Below are 21,496 nucleotides of genomic sequence, written 5' to 3' on the forward strand. Positions count from 1 at the left end.
AAAATTAGCCTTGCACTCCTACGGAACAATTGAAAATTTGTCTTGCAAGCAAGAGGAAATACAGTAATCGAGTAGTTATATTATCAACGCCTACTTTTTTATGATTTCCAAACTAAAAATAATGTATAGCCATTTTAAAACACTGTATTATATGTACACATTAAAAAAATCATATTTATGAACAATAGAAATTACATAACAATTAATCTTGATTTAAAATCAACTACATATTTCTACAAGTAACAAGAATAAAATCCGTTGCGGAATAAGAAATACTGACAGACCAGGTTCCAATGGTTTCGTCACATGTTATTGTTACAGGAGCCATACCTCCACCGTCTCCCATCATATCACCATATCCTGAACCAGTATCAAAATAGGATAATGATCCCGTTGGGCATGTGAATGTTGATCTGAAGTTACATTTTTTGCAGTTCTTTAGATGAAAAGTCTTAAGCCCGCTTACGAGCAAACATTTGTAGCCGGGTCTAAAGTGTATGTTACTGGAATATCACCTCCAATGGCACACCACATCGCCGGGGTTGGAATATTGTAGCCGTAGCAACCGGTATTGTAGACTGGGGCGCATGTTGAACAAGCTAAATGAAATCTTAGGTACAAACTTTTTGAAGTGCTTACTAGGCGGTGCTGTAGTTGTTGTAGTTGTTGTAGTTGTTGTAGTGGTGGTTGCTACAACTTATTCATAACGAATAATTATTATAGTTCATCCTTGCAGCAATTGTCGTTGTTGTCGTCAAAGCTTCATCTATTGCTAAACAAAAATGAAATTCAATCAAAATTGTCTTGAAACATTTCCGACTCACGTTCAACTTCCTGCGTTGGAATGCAAGCACCGACCCCATTCACATAATAAAGCAGCAAAATAAGCAGCATCAGACATCTTTCCCTTTATATCATGTTAACTAGAGTCCAGTTTTGTTTTGTGACGCAATAGGTGATTTTCTAGTTTTTGTAGGATAAAAGATTGCGATCGCTTTTTGTTTTGTTGATTAACATTTTCTGTCTGTTTCAAAATCTGTTTACTCACGAAAGTGTTTTGTTTCTTGCATTAATGCCTTCTGATATTCTTTTTCACTCCTTTACTCGGGAATTTATTTCCTTCCTTCCGTGTACTATCCAGGAAGTACACCAAGGACGGGCGGCAATTGCCGTTTGGCAAATTTTTGTCGAAGAATTTGACAATCAGATTTGCCGATATGCTGAACACTTTCGATTCCGGCAATTCGCCGGAAATTTTTAAATCCGGCAGTCTGCCGGCTTGCCGATGTGCCGGAAATTTTCAATTCTGGCAATTTGCCGGTTTGACGATTCGCCAGAACTCATCAATTACGCCAATTTGCCGGTTTGCCGATTTGCCGTTTGTCGGATATGAGATTTGCCGGAAATGTTTAGAGGGATTTTTATTGGACGGAAAACGTAAAACTGTGCCTTTCTTTTAAATTTTTTTTCGTTTTCTTTAATATTGTCATAAATTTTTCTTCATTTTCAAAATAGCTGTAGGAACATTCATAAGATGCGCAAAACTTTGCCGATTGAAATTGATATTGTGAAATTTCAATTGCCATTTTTTCCGGCAAATTCGGCAAATCTACAGTCTGCCGGTTTGTCGATTTGCCGGAAATTTCAATTCCGGCAATTTGCCGATTTGCCGGAAATTTCCATGCCGGCAATTTGCCGACTTTCCGATTTGCCGGAAAAATCGTTTACCGCCCATCCCTTCTGTACACTCTAATAATCGTTGCGCTGAGCCAACCAGTTATACCTTGGGGAAGATTGTATAAAACTGTTCGTACAGCATCAAATTTCGATAAGCATAAGCAAAAAAATCTGCAAAGGAGGAAATCAAAGTCCAATCTTTATCTCAAAGCTTGCTAGCCGTCAAAAATGAACTGACTAATTGCGACTAAATCAGGTGTTTAAATTGGCCAAGCGGTTTCTTCCAGGAATAATTGCATATCTTGTTGTTCTCAAATGTGATAAGGATCACTATGGTGTTTAAATATTGAAGCATCTGACGACACATATTGTGTTCTGGTCACAAAATGGCGTGGGACCTGTAGGGTACACACATTATCATTGCAATATACATAAACATATTAGGTTGGTCCGGAAGTCTTTATAACTGGATTTGCTTTTCCACCGCTCGCCACAGTTGCACTTTGGTATTCCCTCGTTGCTAGTGAATAACAACAAGAGTAGGAACTTCATTGTAAGCAACACCTCATTCCCTTCCCTCTGGCCTGAAGTTAGTTAACCAACGATGTATGTCCCTAGTGCGATCCACATCCGATATGGTTTGATGTACGTCTTCCTCTCTCATACCACGATGAAGGATTTGGAAAGTCTTTTCAAGAATGTTTATGATTCACATGTTCCCTACTATAATATCATACGCAATTGGTTCCAAAGCTTCGATAAGGACGACTTTTCTCTCGAAGACTCTGAGACCCCATAAATTGGATTTGGACACGTTGCAGAAAGCCATGGCAACGGATCCTTTCCAAATCACCCGTGAGCTGTCAACCACACTTGGGTCCCGTCAAACCAACATTGTACGAGGCTGGGAACCTCTTGGAATAAAGAAAATTATGGGTCGATTCATACCTCACACCTTGATACAGGCGAACCTTGATTTTTTAGTGGGTGATACCTTTTCCCTCCTCATTTTCCACGGGGCCGATCGATGGTTGGGCCGACTCATTACTGGTAACGAGAAGTGGGTCCTCTACGATAACAACTACAAGCGTGCTCAGTGGATTGGAGGAGGAGAGACCCCACAGGATGCCGCCAAACCCGACCTTCACCCCAAAAAAGGCATGCTCTCAGTGTGGAGGGGAGTGTAGGGCCCTTTCTACTGGGAACTGCTGCCTGAGGGCAAAATGATTAGTGGGGACATCTACGTTATCTAACCATGGAACCTGAAGGAAGTCATCGATGGTTCACCCCTGATGGACAAGCAACTCTGTTTTCAGCAAAACAACGCTAGTTCCCACTATTCGAAACGGGTATAGTAGGAACAGACCAGCCATGGATGGATGGTTCTCCTTCACGCACCGTATTCTCCAGACCTCACTCCATCTGAATACTAGTCGTTTTCAAGTATGACCCGTGTCCACGAGCGGAGAATCTTCAATACCCATAAAAGTGCCAATGTGGCACTCAAGCATTATTTCGACTCGCGCCCGGAAGGGTTCTGTTAGCAGGGCATTAATAAGTTGCCCACATGTAGACAGTATATTGTTGATAATGATAGCGAATAAAATTTATCTTATCGTTTTTCTTGCTTCGAGAAATAAATGATTGAAAAAGTTATAAAGACTTCCGGACCAACCTAATAAAATTGTTCAAACAAAATGAATACATTTACAAGTACCATTAACAGTACTTTCATTACAAGCATTACAATTACTGAAAAAATAATTTTTGATCGAAAAAAAAACTAACGTTCCACTTTTTGAGTTGGAATACATGCAGAAGCACCTTTCAGGAACAAAATAATAAGTAGCATAGCTTGTAAGACTGAACTATGTATTGGACTGTATATATCGTCACGCCAGCGATTTTTTTAGGTTTTTTGATTTCAAGTTTCTTATCATGGCAGATTTCAAGTATCTTATCATCAAGATATTCTTTTGTTCTTTTTTTATGTTTAAATGGTGCTCGGTTCGTTGAGACGGACACTAAAAATATGTTATCGCTTTTCAATCAAAAAGTTACATAAGATTAAAATAAAAATTAAGTATTCCTCGTAGTTCCTTTTTAAAAACTTTCTTCGTGTTTGTTACTTGAGATGACCTGTGATCTGGTTTTGTCCAAGTCTTACTCGCATAATAATAATAAGATATTATCAAGATTGTCCGCATTTTCAGGAATAATTATTCAGGATCTGCTCCAGGGGCAAATAATAAGATACAGCAAAACATTTATTATAAGTAAACCTATATAACTTGACATCTCATATTTGTAAAATCTCTTGCACCAGCAATGACCGTCGCACTCCATATTCCCATGTTTGGTCCTGTTTCTTCACAAGTTATAGCTCCATTGGCGCCATCTTCAAATCCGTATCCAGTATCAAATTGAGGTTTGGTTCCAGCAGGACATGGTAGATTTGCTCTAAATTGCAGATGTTAAAAATCAAGGTGGGATCGATTTAAATAACGTTATAAAAATTTCAACAGAAATCAATTTTAAATTAGGTCTTTAAAATTCAAATGTCTTACGTGCATGTATCAGGTGTCCCGGCTGTAAATGTGTATGGCACCGTAACAATAGCGCACCAATCAATAGCCGATGGCATGTTATATCCCATACAACTAGTGTCATAGTTTGGAGTGCATGCAGAACATGATGGTGTAATTGCTGAAATTATTTCATGGTGTTAATGAACAATCACGTCACTTACGCTCCGTCTCTTGGGTTGGAATACAGGCAACAATAGCTTCCACAAAGTAGAACACAAACAAAAGTAGCATAGTTTGAAAGTCTTTAGCAACACTCGCACACTATATGTCTTTCCTTAACAAAAAATCGTCTTTATGTGTAGTTCGATGCTTGACGCAACAGGTGTGATCCAGTTGTTGTCTCCGTGATTATCCTGGGATATGATAAGGGATATAATCTCGATGGGCGACTTTTTCCAAGCTTGATTATTCAGAATCTTCATCAGTGGTTTAATTAATAAATTCGAAAGCTTTAATAGAATTAATAATTTATTATCAGTAAGCTTATACAACTTGGCATCTCATATTTGTGAAATCAGTTGGAGCACCGCCGACTGATGCTCTCCATACCCCCATAGATGCCCCTGTTTCGTCACAGGTGATAGCACCATTATCGCCATCGGCATAATCAGCTCCGCAGCAACCAAGAGGTACGAAAAACTGAGGTTTAGTACCAGCAGGACATGGGAGAGTTGATCTGAATTTGTAGAGGTACAGAATGAATCATTAGTTTAATAGTTTTTCAAAAATATGATTATGTAAAAATTCTGCTTGAGCGATGATTATTCTGATGTCGGTTACCTGCTACTAACTAAGGAATGATCAATTTACAGATGCATTAAAAATATGACTAGCGCACAACGTGCGCTATCCCTTCGGGAGTGGGGATAGGGTTAGTTCGCTCTAAGGTATCAGCAAGGTAGCTGGCGCAGGTTCTCGGCTTCGCCTCAAACCTGTGTTGGGGTTAAGTGTGTTCACCTTGAAATTCAGAATATATTCTAAGGATTTGTTTCTAACTTAAAATTTTGAAGAATTATTTAGCGGCTCCCGCGCTGAGTTTTCAGTTTCTCTAAGATTAAAGAAACATTCTAAGGAGTTGTTTCACATTGAAATATTCTTTAAAATTATTTAGCGCCTACGGCGCTGAGTTGAATTTTCCCTATGATTAGAAAAATATTCTAAGCAGTTGTTTTAAATTCAAAAACTCTTAAGAGTTATCAGCGCCTTCGGCGCTGAATTTTCAAAGTTTCTAAAAGAAAGAAACATACTGAGGAGTTGTTTCTAATTTAAAACTTTGAAGACTTGTTTAGCGCCTTCGGCGCTGATTTGAACTTTTTCTGAGATTGATGAAATGTTCTAAGGAGTCGTTTCTAATTTAAAATTTTGAATAATTATTTATCGCCTTCGGCGCTGAGATTCCAAAGTTTCTAAAAGAGAGAAATATGCCAAGGAGTTTTTTCAAGTTCAAAAATTCTAATTTTCTAATTTTCTAATTTCTAAAATTCTAATTTCATAGAATAAACTATTTTCTCTCAGTAAATGTAAAAACATAAAAGATATTTACTTTGATGAGGAGATGAAATTTTCGTTTTTTTTTGTTTTTGTCATAACTTTTTCATTTTTAAAGCTGGAAAAAATTTCCACTAAAATTTTTTGAACTTTACACTTTCGAATTTAGAGTCAAATTCCGAGTCTATTAAAAAAACAGAATTAAAATTAATCTTAAACAAACCAATTTACAAACGCCCAAAGTTGAAAAATCAAAAATCAAAAAAGGCAGTGACTTTCTTCTCGGTCGATTATCTCTGTGATGAATGACTCGAATGTCAAAAAATTTTTTGTCTCTCGCTTAAGAAATCTATTTTTTATCAGAATCAGAATAGCTCAAACGACGGCAAAGTTATGAGAAGGAAAAAACTCTTTTGGATAAAAAACTACAGTAGCCCTACCGTATATCACCTACAGTACCCCTACAGTACCTTAGCATCAACTCCTAACCGAATACCTCTTCAAAAACAAAAAAGAAAAAAAAATAACACTCTGTGGGGGTCGAACCAAGACAACCCTGCTAACATTATTTTTTCCTATTATATTTAAAATTTTTTCCAAAATTTGCAAATTTTCGACTTTTTCACATGTTTTAAGGTAGATATTTAATAAACTGTCTTAAAAAACAAAATCTACGTCCAAATTTGCATATGGACATCAAAAATTTAACAAAAATGTTGAGGTTAAACATGTTTTCCATACACTTTTCAAAATGTAGAGATATTTCAGCTATAAATTTCAAATTACTATAACTTTGCTCGCAGTCAATCAAATTGAAAAACCTAAAAATTTTTAACAATCCCAAACATACAGCTACCATATCAAAAATGTTTTGTACCATCACCTTTAACACTGTGCAAAAAAAGCGACACGACACGCAAAAAACGCGTTTTTTTGGTGTTTTACTCAACTTTTCTTCTAAAAGACATGAACAAATTACATAACCATTTAAATAATAAGATAGAGCAAATATTTTTGCATGTTCTGAAAAAAAGAAAATCAAAAAATATGCAGGTACAGCAAAGTTAGAGACAAAAGTGTGCGCCCAGTTTTCGGACGGTGGTTTTGCGACACGCAAAACGGAGGTTTATGCTCTTTCCGGATTTAATATAGGAAGAAGGCAGAAAAATATAGCATTCAGTAGTTAAAATGTTTTTCTACACTATTCTAAAATAAAATTCTGCCCGTTTTCACTTTTAGGGGGGAAAATTTGCATTTGAAAGAAGTGGTATATTCCAACAAATTTTGTTGAGTTCTATTGATTTATAATGTTGATTGCCTGAAGATAAGTGACAAAAATTTTTTAGCGTTTTTAGCGCTCTCACTCCGCTAGCTGATCCATTCAGATGGTCGGTCCACAAAAACACTGTGCCTCGTTATAGGAAGTTGTAAAGATCTATTCAAAAAGGGTTCCCACAGGATATGATATGGTGTATACGATACAGCAGTACGTATCGTAAATACCTCTATAATAGAGCTAATATTTGAATATATGGGTCATTTGGTTGTAAACATGTCTTTGTGGGAGGGGTGTCGATGTGTTGGCAGCTAAATGTATCTCCATTCATAAAAACTAAAAAAAACATTATCTAATATTTTTTATAAAGGGAGATACATTCAGCTGCTACCCCTTACTACCCCTTCCACAAAGAAACAAGCTGTAGTTCCATTTTTTTATCTATAAATTTGACACTACCATAGAGAAACTACAAGTAATTTTACAATAGAACATTTTTTTCTTAAAAAACTCGAAATCGCTCACGTGCACGTATCCGGTGTCCCAGTTGTGAGTGCGTATGGTACCGTAACCATGGCGCACCAATCAATGGGTGTTGGCAATATTGTATCCCATACAACTGGTGTCATAAATAGGAGCACATGCGGAACATGGCAGGGTGATAGCTGGAAATATGTTGAGATGGTAACAAAAACCAAGTTGTTTACGTTCAGTTTCTTGTGTTGGGATGCATGCGGAAATAACGTTCACGAAGTATACCACCAGGAAGAGTATCATGATTCCAAAATTGTTTAGCAACATTCGTACACTTATATATTGTTTCCAAGCAAAACATATTTTGTGTAGTTCGGTGTTGGAAGCAACAGGTGATCGGGTTTTGCCATGCCCGTCATTAATCAGATTAGGATACATATACACAATCTTGGTCTATGACTTCTTTACGCATAATTATGCAGGATATGTATCAAGAGTGTCAAATAGAATGAACTTATGATATCATTTACTAGTTCATCCATTAGTAAGATGAAATCTTGAATTTCTAAAAAAAAAGTTGCGAAAATTCGAGATTTTTGCTAAATCAGTGTAATTTTTTTCCACCTTTAAATTCCACCTTTAAAATTTTTAATTTTTTTTTGAAAAGTTTCATTACGAAATTTCATTTCTGCCCATTTTCGATCTATAAGTTCAAAATTGCCCAAACTATTAGTCTTCCTTTAACAACTCTAAAGGATTCAAAAAGATTAAAAGACGATCCGTCTTTCCCGACTGAGCTACCCCGCCTTGTACTTTTAAATATTTTTACGAGAAGAAAAATCACTCTGCGAATAATGTGTTTTTTACTCAACAGGTGAGCCGGGATTTTGTCTTAATGGACGAATTTTTGAATGTTTACAAGTTCAGGATCTGCTCCTGGGTGTGTCAAAGATTAAGATGCAAAACATAATTTATGTTATGTAAACTTATACAACTTGACATCTCATTTTTGTAAAAGTATCTTCAGACCCGCCAATTGACGCACCCCACTGCCCTATGGCGTATCCTGTCTCATCACAAGAAATTGCTCCATTATCACCATCGACATAGGCAGTCATTCCATACCCATTATCAGAAAGGTATTGAGGTTTAGTACCAGCGGGGCATATGACATTTGCTCTGAATTCTAGAGATTGGATATATCAAAATCGATTTATATTGAAAATCTCAAAATTTCTCACGTGCACATATCCTCCGGCAAACCCGGTGTGTATGTGTATGTTACAGTAACAATTGCACACCAATCCGTGGTTGTTGGCATATTATATCCCATACACCCTGTCTCATACACAGGACTGCAAGAAGAACATTTTGGGGTGATTGCTGCAAACATATCAGAAGATTGTGTTGAAAACCATTCTACTCACGCTCAGTCTCTTGGGTCGGAATGCATGCGAAAATAGCTTCCACAAAATGAAATACCAGGAAAATTAGCATGGTTTAAAGGGTTCGCAAAACCTGCACATTTATATATTATTCCACAGCAGAAATCATACCATTTATGTGTAGTTTGATGGCTGACGCAACAAGGGAATCCTGTTTTGGGTCGTGACTTTTATAGACTATAATATAAATGAAATGGTCTTGATCATCAGTTCCTCCCAGTATTAATTATTCAGCTTCTGCACCTGTCTGAACAATGGACCTAATATAAGGCTCCAACGTGTCGGCTGCTTCCAAATAACTACCTTTCGCAATTCATTGCACGCACACCGCGGCGAATGGCGTCGGAATGAGGCCGGCCGGCGTAAAGCCCGCATTTTGCGTCTTACTCAGCAGGGAGCCCTAGTCTGAGAAACTAACAAAAACATGCATAATTTATGTTTTTACATGAGTGTATTTTTAAAATTTTATTATGTATATAAAAATAATTATTTTCTGATCAGTTACAAAAAGGTCAGATAGATTAGGCGGAGCCAGCCAACGGAGTGTCTGAAACAATAAGACAACCAATAGGATAACTAAGAGGTGACTGAGAAAGCCTACCTGGAACACAGATCGGTGGTCCATTGGTGAAAATACACTTTTCTCCAGTTGGGCACTGCATAATGATACATGGGTTTATTGGTGTACCGTCTGGATAAAATAAATCTTGGAAATAGTTTGCTTCAAGTGCCTACCTGGAATACAAACGCTTGCTCCATTTTCAACAACGCAAGTGAAGCCAGTTTCACATGTTATCGAGTCGCAGGCGTCAATTGGACCGAGATCTGGAATTGGACATTTTACAGAGCAAATGAAAAATTTGGTACCTGGAACACACTGTCCGTTTTCACAATGACTACCAAGACTACATTTGATATGAATGCATTGATCCAAGTCTGGGAGATTTTCTAATGCTCTTAATTCTGGACTGGTTTTTTTTTTAATTTTTGCTTTTATATTTTCGACACCCTCTTTACAGTTGGTTAAAAAATTATATTGAAACAGAAATCAGCCCAAACGTAAAAAGTACCCGGAACACATCCTCCTCCGCCATTTACAACAGCACAATGATATCCGAGACTGCACTTGATCCAGGTACATGGATTTTCAGTGACCGCATCTAAATAATAGCTGGCTGCTTGAAGTTTTATAAAAGAAAAACTTACCTGGAACACATTCTCCATTCTCACAATGGCTACCGATGCTACATTTGATATGACTGCATTGGTCCAATTCTGAGAGAATTTATACTTCGAAATTGCTGATGTAATTTACTCGGCATTAATACCAAAACGTGTTAGAATACTAAATTCAGACAAAAATTTTATTAGAAGCCAAATTGTACCTGGGTAGCATCCTCCTTGTCCATCAACAACAGCACAATGGTAACCAAGACTGCACTTGATCCAGATTCATTGATCAACGTCTGATGGAATCAAAATTGTTGCTATTTAGAGAATTTTTGTCCCGTGAAAGTTTTGATAATTATGTACATTTTTGAAGTTTAAACTCGCTCAGCCAGATGTTCAAACACTGACAGTCTTGCCAGAAGTTACATGTCAAAGACCGGTCGAATTTTTTAAAAAGAGACATAACGAGTCAAGCAAAAACAGCTGCAAAACCTATATACCCCATCAATTTTCCCAAAGACTATTTTCAGTGTACTTACCACCAGTGCCTGGAGGTGGCTTGGCAATTGCTCCAACGACGAGAAGACTGAGTACAAGAGAAAATTGCATTCTAACTTTCAGTTTGATTTTGATTACTGCCTTTACCTTTTATACCCACAAAGAGCCAAAAAGTCAACCCCTCGTTGTCACGTATCAGCACAAAGTCTACACAGACCACAAAACAACTTTTTATTAAAATGCAAATATGGCGAATTCAAATTTTTGATCACTCCGAACACAATGCCTCAGACATGTGGAGAGGATCGAAAAACAAAATGTGTGCGTAGGTCGGTCAAAGGCCAACTGATTCTGTAACAAGTGAATGCAAACATACAAAAATTTATTGAAGTTTAAACCGAAGTATCATTTAAACGCTCAGTTCCATTGTAGCTGGTTCGAAGGAAGAGGCTGAAAATCTGCATTAACACTGCTGAGGGTTGAAAAAAAAATACCTGGAACACATTTTGGAGAGCCGTTAACCAGCTTACAGTTCTGTCCTTTTGGGCATTGTTTGATATTGCACTGTGTCTCGTCTACTGAAATTTAATGTTTAAAATCTAACTACTCTAAAACTCCTTACCTGGAACACACTTGGCGTTTCCATTCGACATAACGCAAGTTGATTTGGATTCACATACCAGCAAATGACATAAATCAACAGGTTTTTCGTCTGCAATACTTCCGTTTTGAAAATGATGGTCGTTTATGTTTTACCTGGAACACAAACTCCTTTTCCATTACTCATGACGCAGTGTGATCCGGGATTACACTTGATCCATTGGCAAGAATTTGGAGTATCAAGATCTAAAAATTACAATATTAGCCCAAGAACGATTTATTTAGGTGCTAAGCCCAGATAGTTACTGAAAACCCTAAAAATTCAGAAAAGTTCAAACCTGGGGCACAACTTGCAACACCATCCTTCACGGAACAATGATATCCGAGAGGGCATTTTCTGAGATTACAAAGATAGGTATCTGTTTAAAAGTATAAAATTAGTCTGGCAGGTTTTAGTGAATATCACCTCGAACACATTCTCCTTTCCCATTCTCTACGACACAGTGGTATCCAGTTTTGCATTTGATCCAGGTGCAAGGGTCTGTAAAACATGATCCGTACGACGCCCCACAAGCTGAGCATTACCTTCAACACATTTTCCAGAAACACAGTAGAATCCGGGACGGCATGCGAGCTTACTGCAAGAGTCGACAACATCTTAAAGCCTCATTAATTGCTTTTTTTATTTGATTCAACTTACAATCTACAGGAGCACTTCGGGCACTGGCTCCGGCAAACAGAAGGCAAAGGAGAACGGCGATTTTCATCAATAGTTTGAAAAAAGCTGGTGAAAGCTTTTGTTATAGTTAGATGCATACATCGCTCCTTTTTATACTGTAAAAACCAAAAAGTCAACTCTCCATTGTCACGTGAAATCTTCAAACGCTAACAAAAGAATAAGAGACATCTTTAATTCCAAAGACTGTTTTTTTTTTGCAAATAAGAAAATAACATGTAAGAATGAAGTCTAGAAGGCAAACTATATTCTATGCTTCACAAGACAAGCGGAAGTGACAAACTATAAACTTTTGAACTAGATAGTGTCTTGTGATTTCAGCATATTTTACAGCTCCAGTAGTGTCTCAACTCCTATAGAATAAAACAGAATCATTATATTTGTTTAATACATTTATTTTTGTTCGGGGAGTCGACCAAACTTCTATTAAACAAACTTTACATTCACCTAAAAATTAGCCACTTGCAGTTAATTTTCAGTGAAAACTGGCTGAATTTAAAAACCACCTGCATTTTTAATTTTTTGATTTCATATGCATTTGCACCATTGCTTTGTCAGAAACCTCTTAAACTTCCGTTTTCAATGTGTTAATGTAGCCATGAAGCCATTAAACAAGCATCATTCCCAAATTCCATACGATATAGTTTCTTTTGGGTTTCAAACTATATTGATAGTTCTCGCTGGTCTTCAAATTGTCGTATATCAATTCTATTCGTATGTATTTAAAATTAATCAGCGACGAGATAAAGAAGTAAGTGTTTACCTTACAAACAAGAACTGTACAAGCAACATTTTCACAGACTCTCCTGTTTCCAATTACTAATTGTTTTTATAAAATTATCAAGGCGTTGACCCGATCATTAATTTGCTTTATTGTCTTCTTAACTGTTTTTAACCACACCACTTCTAAATAGTAAGTACTAAAATTTGCAAGTTATAAAAAAAAGTTAAAAAAAAAACAACAACATGCTGCACGTTATTCTTAAATTTTTTTTAAATGTGGACATATAAAACACAAGTACCCGATATTTTGATAAATTAATATGAGACCGTTGAAATAAAAAACATGGAACCATGTTGAATTAAACTGTCATTAGTGCCTACGACACAATCTCCCAAAGTCGACCATTATAGAGAGATCCATTGTACCTCCTTATAACTTGTTACGTACCCTTACATTTTAAAATACATACAATGTGTAAAATAGGCGTAAATCGCATATTGTAATTAAAAGTAGCCATAAATAGTATGTAAACCAGAAAAAATCATAATAAATCATTTAATTTAGTTATTTTATTCAACTTCCTGTCTTATTGATAACTTGGTTGAGCTTCTCGGTTTTAACTATTTTCACTCAAGTGTGCAACTTTTTTGTGTCCCTAGTTGCGATATATAAGTTTTGCCTCTACTACTTCCCATCTACTGAACCTCGAGTTTCGAAATTTGTGAAGGATACGAATAAAATAATATTGCTATCAACTGTGCTATTTGTGATTAAAGAAATATCCTATCCGATAGTTTATTTTCTCCAGGTTCCTGACATTATTACTAAGTCTCAAATGCAATATTTGTTTGCGGTTTGTATGGAAAACATTTTTCTTCTAGTTTTCGCTTTTTACAGATTACCATATTTATCCCGATTGGGTTCTTGATTTCAACATCACTTTTGTATATTCCTATAATGATAAGCGTGAGGAAAAGTTCACATCTTCCGTCTGCACAACAGTGCTCTCCTGAGAAGTATATTTTGGCGCAAACCTTAATAGTACTGATTCTGAAGCTGGTAACTTGAAAAATCAAAACCTACCAAATAGAGTATTTTTATTTCAGGTTTACTTCGAAGTTCTTTTTGAATATTTTCTAAACCCAAACTTTTCAATCTTTCGAATCACTGGCTCACCACAATCGATCGACATGGTTTCCACTCCTCTAATTATACAAATGTCGTATTTATTCAGTAACAAGAGAAATGTGAATGCCCTCTTTTCTTCTTTTAAACTTAACAAGTTTATGAAAATAATGTTTAACGGGCAAACGAATTCAGTAGCTCCAAATCTGGTAGTTTATTCAATTACAGAAGCGCCACAGAATTAAAACAATCGGTAATTAATCATTTTGACTTTGAGAAGCCAAAAATGTGTTGGTGAAAAAATCAAAATTTCACAAATTGCAGTCGTTTTTCATTGAAAATGACTAATTTAAAAATCACCTGCAGCATTAAATTGCCGATTTCATATGCATTCGCATCCTCGATTTCTTAGAAGTTTTTCAGATTTCCGTTCTCACAATTTATTACACAGTTGCTAATCATGAACTCGCTTGAAAATCACCTCATCCAAAGTCTTGATGATATATTTCCTTTTTGGTTTCAAATTCTATTTATTTTTATATTTCATTTCAAGTATTCGTGTACCAATTATATGCGTATGTGTTTGAAACTAATCTGATAAAAGATAAAGAAGTAAGTTGTGCCTTAAAATTTTCGAGGAGTTATTTTTTATAGACTTTTATGTTTCCATTCAACAATTGTTTTTATAAAATTATGAAGGCGTTGAACAGGGTATTGATATGCATTAATGTGCTTTTAATTGGTTTACAATTCATTAATTCAGAAAAGTATGTTCATTGAAAAATAAATACTGAGATAATGTACGGTGGGCCGATTGAATAAAAGTTCGAGAAAGGATGTTTATTATGGCTGTCTATAAGCTTAATCAGGGATTTTATCTAAATATACCCGATTTGAGTCAAATAAACTTAAAACCGTCCATAAAATTTACAGATTTCTTTTCAAAAACAACGTTGCAAAACAAATTTCAAACGACCAAGTATACAAGTGTTAATAGTCCTAATTAATTTAGCTCCTTCATACAACTTCTCATTATGGTCTTAAATTTGATCTTAGTTTTGGGCTTGTTCCAAATGCTCATCCTCACTCAAGTGTGCAACTTTCTAATGTCCCTGTTGGCCATCCAAAAGTTCTGTCTATATTTCTACCCATCTACCAAACCTCGTATCAATAGTTTAATGAAGCAGGTGAATAAAATAGCATTGCTATCAATTTTTCTATTCTTCATCGAGAAAGTAGCATATACGCTAGTGTACTCTCTATTAACGCCTGGCATTATTTCAAAACCTCAAATGCAATTTCTGTTAGCGGTTAGTTTGAAAAACTTTTTTTTAAATTTCACTTTTCACAGATGACAACATTTGTGCCAATTTGGTTTCTAATTGCAATATCCATTTTGTACATTCCCATAATGATAAGTGTTAAAAAAAATCACATCTGCCGTCTGCTCAACGTTATTCTCCTGAGAAGTACATCTTAGCGCAAACCTTGATAGTGATGCTTTTTAAGCCGGTAAGTTTAAAACAATTGAAATGAATAAAAGCAATTAGGTATTTTTATTTCAGGTTTACTTTGAAGTTTTCATTGAATATTTTCTAAATCCAAATTTTTCGCTCTTTCGAGCTTCAGGCACGCCAAAATTTATCGACATAGTTTCCACTCCAATAATTATTCAATTGTCGTATATATTTAGCAACAAACGGAATGTGAATACTCTCTGCTCTTCCTTCAAGTTTATCAAGTTGATGAAATATGTGTACAACGGGAGAACAAATTCAGTGGCTCCAAATCAGCCAGTTTATTCAATTACAGAACCGCCACAGAATTTAAACAATCGATAATTGTTCTTTTTGACTTTTTCGGAAGTGTGTTGCAAACTTTCGTTTCTTTTTTGGTTTTTGTCTGGGTTCAACATACATAGAGTACTTACAATGCTAATTTTTTGATTTTAGTATATAAAAAATCTTTGGTTTTTTTGTGAAAATGTATTCGGAAAATTTGCAGATCTTGGTAAACGGCAAACTTTGCAAATTTGGCAAATTTGCCGCACACCGCTGTTTAGCACATTTCAGTACTATCAAGGTAAATTAATAACAGAATTAACAATTATCAAATACTTATTACTGTGCTTACTTTGAAAAATAAGTGGTATAATCAAATGTTTATCACATTGGAATTGTCATGCTTCAAAGATTAAATAGATTTATGCAAAACCAACAGAGAAGGCCACATCTGGGAATATATCTATTATTGGCAATAATAATGGGTAACTAACCTGGAACACAGGTTGCAGGTTTGTTGCCGAATACACATTTCTGTCCAGCGGGGCACTGAATAAGCTGGCATGGATTGATTGGGATGCCGTCTAAACGCTTTTTTTGTGAAATTTCGGACCACAAAATTGATTTCGCTAACTCCATTTTTACAGCGGCTACCAATCGCACATTTTACCTGGCTACAGAGGTCGTATTCGGAGGGGACATCTGAAGCAGAAAATTAAGTGGCAGGTATAAAGTACATTACTTAGCTTCTTTTAAGGCGACGATCGCAGCCTGCCTCACGCATAAAAAACCAAAAACGTGTTGGGCGCTGCTAAGCAAGGAACATATACCTAACGCACTATAACGTGCAAGCACCAAGCATCTGATTTCACGCCAAAATGCTGAAAGTTATCATGTAAGCAAAAGAGTATTACCCCGAACACACCCCTCTCTGAATACTAGCTTACTAACACTAATACCGAAACCTGGGATGTACCTGGAACACAGTTTCCGTTTTCACAGTGACCACCAAGTGCACATTTCACAAGGCTACAGAGATCGACTTCGGAAGGGACATCTGAAACAAACATTTTGATGGCAGGTGAACAGGGAATGTTACTCGGAACACATCCTCCTTGTCCATTTTCCACAGCGCAATGATATCCGCGACCACACTTGATTGATGCGCACGGGTTAGAATCTGAAGTAAAATATATTTTCATTGATGTGTGAGGTGTCTCGATTGCTCTTTAAAACTTTTTATAAGCGGCAAAAAAGAAGACAAAACATATTTAAAACACAGCAATCTTACCTAGAACACATCTTCCGGTAGTACCCCGAGGAACGCAGTGAGATCCGTTACTGCATTTTATAAGACTGCAGGGATTTGATAAATCTGAAGCAACTAGTTTTATGATAGCCTTTTTAGGGTTTCAACATACTATCACCACATTCTTCACCGATGCATGGGGCTCCGGGACCGACGATAGCTTAAAGGCTCATAATTATTAGTTTCCAAGAACCAAATCAGTGATAAAACTTACATTCAATCGGAGCGACACGAGCACTGATGCCCCCAGCAAGTAGAAGACAGAGAATATATTTCATCACTGTTTGTGTTATTCTTATTTGAATAAACCAAGTGTTCCTTTTACTTCCAGTTGGCCACTTTTTATACTGTGAAAATCAAAAAGTCAACTGAACAACAGACATCATGAGCTCAAAAAGTTTTATTGAAATGCAAATATTTTAGACAAAGTTTAGAAGTCAACAGCGTTTCTAGCACGTAGGAAGCATAAACTCTTGAACTGACTATGTATGATACCGGAACCACTCTATAATTCAAGAAGCCCTTGCACCGATAAAATGTGAGTAGATAATTTATACGTTTGGTTTTCGGTGAATTTTTTTTCGGTGCGTTTGACTGAAACTGCCTTGTCAGGCTATTGTACTAATTATAAATTTTTGAATTATTCAACAAGAACCTTTGTTGCATCGTTTAGATTATAGAAGTTTTAGAAACAGTCTGGATAGTCAATAACGCAGTTTTCAACTGTCGTAAGATTCTCGCGTCATTCAGATCTACAAATTCAGCTTTTTATTTCAAACTGTTTAATACCTACATTAGACCCACATTAGAATATTGCTGCGAAATATTTCACCCATCATCATTGAAAATGTCAGCTAAATTAGAGCATCCTCTAAAATTTTTCTCGCGTAAGGTTTTCTTGCGCTGTAACCTATCTTTTCGACCCCTTACGAGCGTCGTTTATTCCTTTCTTCCCAAAAATCTCTATTTTCTAGACGTCTCTTCCTAATCCTCAAACTCTATTTCAAAATCGTCACTCACCGGTGCCATTTCCCCAACCTATCCCAGTTTATCCATCCTGCGTCCTCAACCCGGTTCCCTTACAGAATTAAGCTATGCGGCGTTAAAAATGACAGTTTCCTGCATGAAAATTTTAATTACTGGAATAAAATAGTACCTTATTTCCCCAAGCCTGTCTCAGAAATTTTGTTCGGAAAACGTCTCGGTCAACTTTTTGTTGACAATGTTTTACCCTCTTCCCCCCTCATACTTAGTCACCGGACTCTTGCGGGTCCAAATGATTATTTTATATCTATTTATTCATTCTTTTTTTCCTTCACTTCACTGCTTTATTGTAATTGTATCATTATGATTGTTGCCTGATGAATAAATATAAATAAATAAATCAGTCTTTAACATGCCGCAGCATCATAGAAGTCTTCAGTGGTGCAATTTTCCAAGTTTTTTTCTCAATCACTACAAAACTCCAAAGTTCCCATACACTGTGCCACTACAACAACTTTGCGACAGTGACACGACAATACAGCTAGCTACAGAGACAATTTTCGATAAACATGAATCAGATTTTTGTTTTGATTACGTATCCCTGCGGTACCCTCTCAAACCATAACTCTCAAAGTAATACGAGCATTTCTGCTGAACGAGATGAAGGTCACACTGGTTATACAAGTGTTATTCAATAGTTTCTCTATAATTTTAGAGTTCTGAGCAACAAAACTAATGAGATCCGAGTGAGAAATTGTGCAGCGGACTTTAGAAATACCATGTTTATACAAGTTTCTACAGAGTTGACTACTTCTTTTTTTTTCAATATTAATGTATCTGCTGAGGGCATATTCACATATGCAAATATCTGTAGACTGGTCTTTGAACGAAATGTTACTACAATTTAATGCAAAAAAGTTTATTCGAGTTCAATTATTAGTTCAATGGTTCAATTAAGCTGTTCCATGTTGGCTGGCTCGTAGGAAAATTCTGTAAACTGACATGAAATATTGCTCATAACTAGATCTTAAATACCTGGAACACATGTCGACAGTCCATTTCTCAGTCCACACTTTTGTCCTTTAGGACATTGCTTGATAGTGCACGGAGGAGATCCTATAACATTTTTGGATGGAAACTTTTAAATTTTCTAGATAACTACGTGGAACACATTTTGCCTTCCCATCCACCACTATGCATGAGGACATTTTAGGGCATGTTGTGAAAACGCACAAGTCAAGAGATTTATTAGAAACTGAAATAGATTTGTAATTTTTGTTTTGCTTTGTAACTACGTTTTGTAATTAGCTTACCCGGATAACAACCTCCTTTGCCATTTTTAATGGTGCACTGGTATCCAGCTTGGCATTTGATCGTTGTGCACGAATTTGGATAATCTAATTGTGAAATTTTTATGAATGTTTAGAACCCTGCAACTAGGAAAGCTGCTGATTCCTACCTTTGACACATTTTCCACCGACGCAGTCGTAACCCGGACGGCATTCAACGATACCGCAATGTTGCCCTTCAGCTGAAACGCCATAATTTTTAAAACGCCTAGTAATATTCACTTACAATCAACTGGAGCTAGAACAACTGAAGCTGGAGCAACTCGAGCACCAACGGCTTCGATCAATAGAAGACACAAAAACATTTTCATCTTTGTTGGATGAACAGTTTGTCTGTACCTTTTTATACTGTGAAAACCGAAAAGTCAAATTTTTCTTGTCACGCATAACTTTCAAAGACCAAAAAAATATAATGCATGCTGAATTCAAAAGATTCTGTGGGAATGCAAATATTATAAATAAAGTTTAGAAGTCAACCTACATATACACAGTAAGTTTTTGATGAACTAGAATTTTCTAAGCATTTGGGAAACTTGTGAAAAGCGACACTGATAAAAATTTTCAAAAGTCGTCAGACATGAGTGGTTAGTATCAAATGTCGATGAGAAAATTACAGAAAAATTCTGTGTTAAGAAACATTTATTCTTTTATTTACAGTAGCAAGGGGAATATCGCGAAACTAAATAAAACTATATAAGCTTGTTATTAGTAAAATGGAATAATTAATAGTATTTTTCAGAAAAGTAAGCGATGAGCACAACTTGAAAACAAGTTTTTTTGAAACTTGGGTGGAGATAATTAGGAGGAGTCTGCAAATAATGGTTTTAAAAACAGAAAAGCTTGTAAAGGCACCTGGAACACAAGTTGTAATTCCATAGCCCGAGACACATTTCAGTCCAAGAGGGCATCGCGCAGTGAGGCATGGATTGACGGGGATTGAATCTTTAAATATAGCATTTTGTCTTTTAAAAAATTCTAAATCTAATTTTTACCAACCTGCCATACAGATTGCCACAGAAGTTTTGCGAAAAATGGCTGAAACGGTGCGACTACAAAGTTAATAAATTGACAATAAAAATGGTAAGACACGCATGAGTTACTTCTACAAATATCAAGTTCTAGACCCACTATCCAAGAGACACTAGCGGCATCTTGAGTCATCCAAGCTGTGAAGAAATCCACCTTAATGTGGCAAATTTTGAGACTGTCGATTGGTGGCTTCAAAGATGTCCGGCACAAATTGAAATGCTTGTTATTGATGATAGCTGGCAAGGTCAAGGACCTGTTTTGTACCCGTTGGATTTCATGGACAGACCACAGGTATGTGCTATTACTATTAGGTATTTGAAAATTAAATATGCGGTATGAAATTTAGAAAAAAATTGTTATAAAGCAAATTTCAGGTAGTGAATGCTGGCTGCCTGTTCCTGAGTCGGGCCATACCTGTGACAGATGAACAATTCATGAACCTGAAAGCTGGATCAGTGAGCATTAATAGCAAAAGTATTACCGATAGATGCATAAATCAGTTCATCAAGGTGAATACTTGAAACAAATTAACATCTTCAATTGAAATCACATTTCAGAACTGGGTTAATGGGAAATGCGTCGAAAGTTTCACCCAATACACTTTCAAATCACAAGCGATGGAACGAGTGACCGCGGTTATCCTGCAAGGAGTTCAGCAAAGCATTGCACTTTCTGGCCCGGATCAGTAAGCCTTGTGTTCTTATATTTTTCTAAAAATTCCAATTTTGCAGATTTTTTTGTTGCTCCTGTGAAAAACCATGTGGTCGTGGTGATTATTATGTGATTCCGAGCCTTGTCGATCCCAACGACTACATCAGCGTGTTCTTCTGTGCGCACTACATGGTGATCGCTTTCAAGGGAGCCGAACAAGAGAGTCTTATTCGATCGGCCGGATTCTGAAACTATTGATCCGAATTGCATTTAACTTCGAACATATTATTGTGTTCGCCAAAACCTTTTAAATTTTCTCACATTTTGAAAATATTTCCCACACCACTACTATTTCTAAATTACACCCTCTAAATTTTACATCTTCCCTTGTGTTTGCTTTTGCCAAATTTCAATAAAATTTAAATATTAAATTAAAAATGGCGGAGTAAAATAGGAACAGTACCCAAAAAACTAAAAAGCAATTTTTTTAAAAAATCTTTCCAGCAACTTCTTTCGATACCATACCTTCATAAGTAAAGAGGTAGAAGTCTATAGATGTAGAATTTAAAATCGAAACTTGAGTTATTTCTCA

The 21,496-nt window shown here is 36.2% G+C and overlaps 7 protein-coding genes and 5 pseudogenes across 15 annotated transcripts; 3 read left to right on the top strand and 9 right to left on the bottom strand.

Moving 5' to 3' along the window:
* Nucleotides 1-221: 221 nt before the first annotated feature.
* Nucleotides 222-894, bottom strand: F46B3.19 (annotated as a pseudogene). Its single transcript has 4 exons — nucleotides 825-894; nucleotides 640-772; nucleotides 516-599; nucleotides 222-413 (listed from the first exon to the last, which is right to left on the bottom strand). Coding segments are annotated over exons 1-4 (479 nt in total).
* Nucleotides 895-3,931: 3,037 nt separating this feature from the next.
* On the bottom strand, nucleotides 3,932-4,572 carry F46B3.7 (DUF281 domain-containing protein). Its single transcript, NM_075577.2, has 3 exons — nucleotides 4,427-4,572; nucleotides 4,245-4,383; nucleotides 3,932-4,137 (listed from the first exon to the last, which is right to left on the bottom strand). The coding sequence occupies exons 1-3, from the start codon at nucleotides 4,494-4,496 to the stop codon at nucleotides 3,960-3,962; spliced, it is 387 nt and encodes a 128-aa protein (NP_507978.1). The 5' UTR covers nucleotides 4,497-4,572; the 3' UTR covers nucleotides 3,932-3,959.
* A 177-nt stretch (nucleotides 4,573-4,749) lies between these two features.
* On the bottom strand, nucleotides 4,750-7,806 carry F46B3.20 (annotated as a pseudogene). Its single transcript has 2 exons — nucleotides 7,555-7,806; nucleotides 4,750-4,941 (listed from the first exon to the last, which is right to left on the bottom strand). Coding segments are annotated over exons 1-2 (444 nt in total).
* A 683-nt stretch (nucleotides 7,807-8,489) lies between these two features.
* F46B3.8 (CW domain-containing protein) lies at nucleotides 8,490-9,000 on the bottom strand (the record flags this gene model as incomplete). The annotated part of the gene is made up of 3 exons (NM_075578.1): nucleotides 8,490-8,682; nucleotides 8,745-8,886; nucleotides 8,931-9,000. The coding sequence occupies 3 exons, from the start codon at nucleotides 8,998-9,000 to the stop codon at nucleotides 8,490-8,492; spliced, it is 405 nt and encodes a 134-aa protein (NP_507979.1).
* Nucleotides 9,001-9,469: 469 nt separating this feature from the next.
* F46B3.22 lies at nucleotides 9,470-10,727 on the bottom strand (annotated as a pseudogene). Its single transcript has 8 exons — nucleotides 10,658-10,727; nucleotides 10,334-10,414; nucleotides 10,155-10,223; nucleotides 10,019-10,108; nucleotides 9,816-9,884; nucleotides 9,684-9,773; nucleotides 9,550-9,639; nucleotides 9,470-9,495 (listed from the first exon to the last, which is right to left on the bottom strand). Coding segments are annotated over exons 1-8 (585 nt in total).
* Nucleotides 10,728-11,025: 298 nt separating this feature from the next.
* On the bottom strand, nucleotides 11,026-11,983 carry F46B3.9 (Follistatin-like domain-containing protein; the record flags this gene model as incomplete). The annotated part of the gene is made up of 8 exons (NM_075579.2): nucleotides 11,026-11,066; nucleotides 11,111-11,194; nucleotides 11,239-11,328; nucleotides 11,373-11,462; nucleotides 11,555-11,635; nucleotides 11,683-11,757; nucleotides 11,802-11,873; nucleotides 11,917-11,983. 8 exons carry the CDS (start codon nucleotides 11,981-11,983, stop codon nucleotides 11,026-11,028), a joined length of 600 nt encoding a protein of 199 aa, NP_507980.2.
* A 567-nt stretch (nucleotides 11,984-12,550) lies between these two features.
* Nucleotides 12,551-14,046, top strand: srz-18 (Serpentine Receptor, class Z; the record flags this gene model as incomplete). The annotated part of the gene is made up of 5 exons (NM_075580.2): nucleotides 12,551-12,703; nucleotides 12,753-12,865; nucleotides 13,241-13,529; nucleotides 13,574-13,735; nucleotides 13,783-14,046. 5 exons carry the CDS (start codon nucleotides 12,551-12,553, stop codon nucleotides 14,044-14,046), a joined length of 981 nt encoding a protein of 326 aa, NP_507981.2.
* Nucleotides 14,047-14,261: 215 nt separating this feature from the next.
* Nucleotides 14,262-15,642, top strand: srz-17 (annotated as a pseudogene). The gene is made up of 5 exons: nucleotides 14,262-14,413; nucleotides 14,456-14,568; nucleotides 14,814-15,111; nucleotides 15,153-15,313; nucleotides 15,367-15,642. Coding segments are annotated over exons 1-5 (1,000 nt in total).
* Nucleotides 15,643-15,900: 258 nt separating this feature from the next.
* Nucleotides 15,901-17,195, bottom strand: F46B3.14 (Follistatin-like domain-containing protein; the record flags this gene model as incomplete). Of its 4 annotated transcripts, NM_001277021.2 has the most annotated exons (8): nucleotides 15,948-16,033; nucleotides 16,077-16,166; nucleotides 16,217-16,284; nucleotides 16,559-16,639; nucleotides 16,682-16,762; nucleotides 16,874-16,957; nucleotides 17,004-17,051; nucleotides 17,106-17,195. In NM_001277021.2, 8 exons carry the CDS (start codon nucleotides 17,167-17,169, stop codon nucleotides 15,995-15,997), a joined length of 555 nt encoding a protein of 184 aa, NP_001263950.1. The 4 variants fall into 4 exon arrangements, with proteins under 4 accessions (NP_001256935.1, NP_001263950.1, NP_001256936.1 ...); NM_001270006.2 differs by having other exon boundaries at nucleotides 15,901-16,033; nucleotides 16,077-16,284; nucleotides 17,106-17,173; NM_001270007.1 differs by lacking the exon at nucleotides 16,217-16,284 and having other exon boundaries at nucleotides 16,005-16,033; nucleotides 17,106-17,169.
* Nucleotides 17,196-18,778: 1,583 nt separating this feature from the next.
* On the bottom strand, nucleotides 18,779-19,559 carry F46B3.15 (EB domain-containing protein). The gene is made up of 6 exons (NM_075583.3): nucleotides 19,451-19,559; nucleotides 19,335-19,406; nucleotides 19,189-19,272; nucleotides 19,038-19,130; nucleotides 18,911-18,991; nucleotides 18,779-18,865 (listed from the first exon to the last, which is right to left on the bottom strand). Exons 1-6 carry the CDS (start codon nucleotides 19,527-19,529, stop codon nucleotides 18,825-18,827), a joined length of 450 nt encoding a protein of 149 aa, NP_507984.2. The 5' UTR covers nucleotides 19,530-19,559; the 3' UTR covers nucleotides 18,779-18,824.
* Nucleotides 19,560-20,022: 463 nt separating this feature from the next.
* On the bottom strand, nucleotides 20,023-20,227 carry F46B3.24 (annotated as a pseudogene). Its single transcript has 3 exons — nucleotides 20,221-20,227; nucleotides 20,077-20,166; nucleotides 20,023-20,033 (listed from the first exon to the last, which is right to left on the bottom strand). Coding segments are annotated over exons 1-3 (108 nt in total).
* Nucleotides 20,228-20,469: 242 nt separating this feature from the next.
* On the top strand, nucleotides 20,470-21,153 carry F46B3.16 (F-box associated domain-containing protein; the record flags this gene model as incomplete). Its single annotated transcript, NM_075584.2, has 4 exons — nucleotides 20,470-20,544; nucleotides 20,628-20,762; nucleotides 20,811-20,938; nucleotides 20,985-21,153. The coding sequence occupies 4 exons, from the start codon at nucleotides 20,470-20,472 to the stop codon at nucleotides 21,151-21,153; spliced, it is 507 nt and encodes a 168-aa protein (NP_507985.2).
* Between the last annotated feature and the right edge of the window lie 343 nt (nucleotides 21,154-21,496).

Source organism: Caenorhabditis elegans, chromosome V (genome assembly GCF_000002985.6).
Source record: "Caenorhabditis elegans chromosome V".
In the NCBI taxonomy this organism is placed as follows: domain Eukaryota; kingdom Metazoa; phylum Nematoda; class Chromadorea; order Rhabditida; family Rhabditidae; genus Caenorhabditis; species Caenorhabditis elegans.

What these genes read in the sequence shown, in the direction of transcription:
- F46B3.7 (NM_075577.2), bottom strand. Translation starts at nt 4,496, where the DNA reads ATGCTACTTTTGTTTGTGTTCTACTTTGTGGAAGCTATTGTTGCCTGT. An exon ending in TCCAACCCAAGAGACGGAGC is followed by an intron (nt 4,384 to 4,426) that starts GTAAGTGACGTG and finishes AAATAATTTCAG; the next exon opens with CAATTACACCATCATGTTCT. An exon ending in GGGACACCTGATACATGCAC is followed by an intron (nt 4,138 to 4,244) that starts GTAAGACATTTG and finishes TCTGCAATTTAG; the next exon opens with AGCAAATCTACCATGTCCTG.
- F46B3.15 (NM_075583.3), bottom strand. Translation starts at nt 19,529, where the DNA reads ATGTTTTTGTGTCTTCTATTGATCGAAGCCGTTGGTGCTCGAGTTGCT. An exon ending in TGTTCTAGCTCCAGTTGATT is followed by an intron (nt 19,407 to 19,450) that starts GTAAGTGAATAT and finishes ATGGCGTTTCAG; the next exon opens with CTGAAGGGCAACATTGCGGT. An exon ending in CGGTGGAAAATGTGTCAAAG is followed by an intron (nt 19,273 to 19,334) that starts GTAGGAATCAGC and finishes TTTCACAATTAG; the next exon opens with ATTATCCAAATTCGTGCACA.